The 3,355-nt window shown below is 36.1% G+C and overlaps 1 protein-coding gene across 3 annotated transcripts in view; it reads right to left on the minus strand.

Annotated features, from left to right (window-relative positions):
* Positions 1 to 3,355, minus strand: part of LOC106471551 (B-cell linker protein-like) — a 26,183-nt gene that overhangs the window by 19,436 nt on the left and 3,392 nt on the right. For 2 of the 3 annotated variants that reach the window (XM_022400168.1, XM_022400167.1), the window contains exon 1: positions 1,785 to 1,857. The exons of the other annotated variant lie outside the window; for it this stretch is intronic. In XM_022400168.1, the coding sequence (XP_022255876.1) occupies positions 1,785 to 1,843 (59 nt within the window). In that variant the 5' untranslated portion in view covers positions 1,844 to 1,857. Of the gene's footprint in view, positions 1 to 1,784; positions 1,858 to 3,355 lie in introns of those variants that run through there. 3 annotated transcript variants of the gene reach the window in all.

Genomic DNA, 3,355 nt, shown 5'->3' on the forward strand with positions numbered 1-3,355 from the left:
TGCTCCAGTAATAATAACATGCTGTTCCAGAAATAACATAACTCACTGCTCCAGTAATAACGTAACATGCTGTTTCATTAATAATATAACATACTGATCCAATAATAATGTAACATGCCATTTCAGTAATAATATAACTCACTGCTCCAGTAATAATAACATGCTGTTCCAGAAATAACATAACTCACTGCTCCAGTAATAACGTAACATGCTGTTTCATTAATAATATAACATACTGATCCAATAATAATGTAACATGCTGTTCCAGTAATAACATAACTCACTGCTCCAGTAATAATAACATGCTGTTCCAGAAATAACATAACTCACTGCTCCAGTAATAACGTAACATGCTGTTTCATTAATAATATAACATACTGATCCAATAATAATGTAACATGCTGTTCCAGTAATAACATAACTCACTGCTCCAGTAATAATAACATGCTGTTCCAGAAATAACATAACTCACTGCTTCAGTAATAACGTAACATGCTGTTTCAATAATAATATAACATACTGATCCAGTAATAATGTAACATGCTGTTCCAGTAATAACGTAACATGCCATTTCAGTAATAACATAACTCACTGCTCCAGTAATAACGTAACATGCTGTTTCAATAATAATATAACTCACTGATCCAGTAATAATGTAACATGCTGTTCCAGTAATAACATAACTCACTGCTCCAGTAATAACGTAACATGCTGTTTCAATAATAATATAACATACTGATCCAGTAATAATGTAACATGCTGTTCCAGTAATAACATAACTCACTGTTCCAGTAATAACATAACTCACTGCTCCAGTAATAATAACATGCTGATCCAGTAATAATACAACTCACTGATCCAGTAATAATGTAACATGCTGTTCCAGTAATAATATAACTCACTAATTCAGTAATATGCTGTTCCAATAATAATATAACTAATTGCTCCAGTAACATTGGTTATTTTTATCATTTGTTCTGAACTGTTAAGAAATTGCTTTCTGTGTGACGTGTACTAAAGAAGTGATGTATGGTAAGATAAGAAAATGAGAGTGACAAGAACATCAAGTTGCAGTGCGAGTATGTTGAGTGTATAAACATTTAGCTACAACAGAAACTGCACTGATGCAGATGACAAGATCGTTTTTTAAAACAAAGATCAGGTCGAGTGTGGCCTATTGGTTAGTGTGCCTGAATGTGGAGGAGAGGTTACAAGTTTCACGCTCTGTTACCGAAAAAGAAAATACGCCGTACTTTGGGATTTTGAGAGCATTATAAGAGTAATAGTTAAATCCCAATATTCGATCTGACAACAGTCGCCCTAGAGCTGGTGGTGGGTGGTGTTGACTAGCTGCCTTCCCTATAGTCTATCACTCTAACATTAGTGGTAAGAAATTACACATGGTGGTTGTTAATAGAGAATAAAAAAGTTAAAGTTTAACCAACCAAAGACGACAAGCTGTGAACTACAGATTTAATATATACTGTCGTAGATACGGCGTTTCGGGCAATGCCATTTTTCATTTATTGTTTAGCTAGAGAAACTTGAAGATAGGCATTACTCGAAACGTTGTATCTACACCTTGTTTTCTTTGGTGGGTTAACCCTACATCACACTTACGTACGATTCGAGCAGGTATAGGCCTTGTGTACGAAATCCAAACAAACAAGACAGTATTCTTATTACTGTATTAAATAAAAATGTACAACGTTGTAGGTCAGTACGTATTAATTTAAAAAAGACACAACAACGTTAGTTGCATATATATATATATATATACCAACCGTTGTAGATATCGCTTCCTGCTACTCCACTCAATGACGCCATTCATCGACAAAGCCATGGTGACAAAAAGCCTAAGCAGCCAAGTCACAACCGGTGAAGTCTATTAGTCAACTACCAGACTGTCACTCAAACCACTTTCAAAATACTAAGTTACTTTTTTCTTCCATCAGTTAACGATAAGTTTACATGAAGTTCAGCTTGTGTTTCTAAAACAGTTACTATTTGTCATACATAACTTGATGATGAAAAAGCTTGAATTAATTATATATATCTCCTAGCGACAATGTCTCGAGCGGTAAAACTTAGACGCACGTGAAATCCTCTCAGAGAAGTAACAATACAAACGATGCTACCTGGCGTAGTTTGGCTCGACACACTCCCAGAAAAAAACTTGTAACATCGGGTAGTAGCGTTGTCTAGCGAAGAATATAAAGTCTTGACAGCTTTTAGAAAGGGATCTCACGATGTAAATAAATCAATCAAAACATCGCCAGCTTTAAGTGGGCAAAATTGGATTTACTGAAGAAATGTGTACAACGTTTCGGCAGCCATCTTTGGGTGAGTTATGATGTAAAGTTGGCGAGTTATTAATTAATGTATAAATTTCTTGGCTTCCCCCCTAGTTTACCCAACCGTATTACCACAGAATGGGTCACCCAACTTCACAGACTCGGGTCCTTTCGTAGAGTCTCTCTAGTTGTTAGTCGGCATGACGACTAACACTAGTGGCCTACTTCAAGGTAAGGGGGTGCAACTTTTCTTACCTGAGCTGTTGAAGGACGTGAGTAACATATGGAATGTTGTTACCTGTAAAACAATGACAAAGTTTTGGTTGTGTGTAGGGCACAAGGTAATTGTATTTCCTTAACTTATCTCCACAACAACCTAAAAAAAGAAGGGGTTAAAAGGGGAATCACAACTCATACGGTGGTACGTGACTGAAAGCAACTCGTTAAAGCGGTACTATGCTCTGATATTCACCTAATATATAAATATCATAACTAATTTTTGTTCTTTCCCTAACCTTAAGGCACGCATATTTCTTTTCAGTCTCACTTAATCACGCCCTGGTGAAAATAACAGCCGATAAGATCAAGAGAAATAGATAGCATATTTAGAACAAAAACATAAAACGTTTCCGTGCCTCGACTGTTTTCCCCACAGGATAGTTAATCATTAGCACACCTGTGGTGTACTGTAATAAAAGTCCTGCCACAGTAATTAACAGTTTTTACACGGCTGAGCTATGGTTCCCAAGACGGATAATATAAAACTGGGTGCTTGTTTATTTGATACGCTTAAATATATGGTAAAACGTATTACTAGGGCCCAGAAGGAAGTTAAAGATTACAATAACTTGGGTTCTGATACTGGTTTCGTTTTTTTCAATGAGTAGAGCGAGGACAAACAACGTTTTAAAATTAACTGATATTTGTATCGTAGCTTTCATCCACTGTAAGAATTACCGGATATCAAGCTGTGAGAACAGAGAACGTAGCTTTCATCCACTGTAACAATTACCGGATATCAAGCTGTGAGAACGTAGCTTTTACACAGTGTAACAATTACC

Source organism: Limulus polyphemus, unplaced genomic scaffold, assembly GCF_000517525.1.
Source record: "Limulus polyphemus unplaced genomic scaffold, Limulus_polyphemus-2.1.2 Scaffold4695, whole genome shotgun sequence".
Taxonomy (NCBI): domain Eukaryota; kingdom Metazoa; phylum Arthropoda; class Merostomata; order Xiphosura; family Limulidae; genus Limulus; species Limulus polyphemus.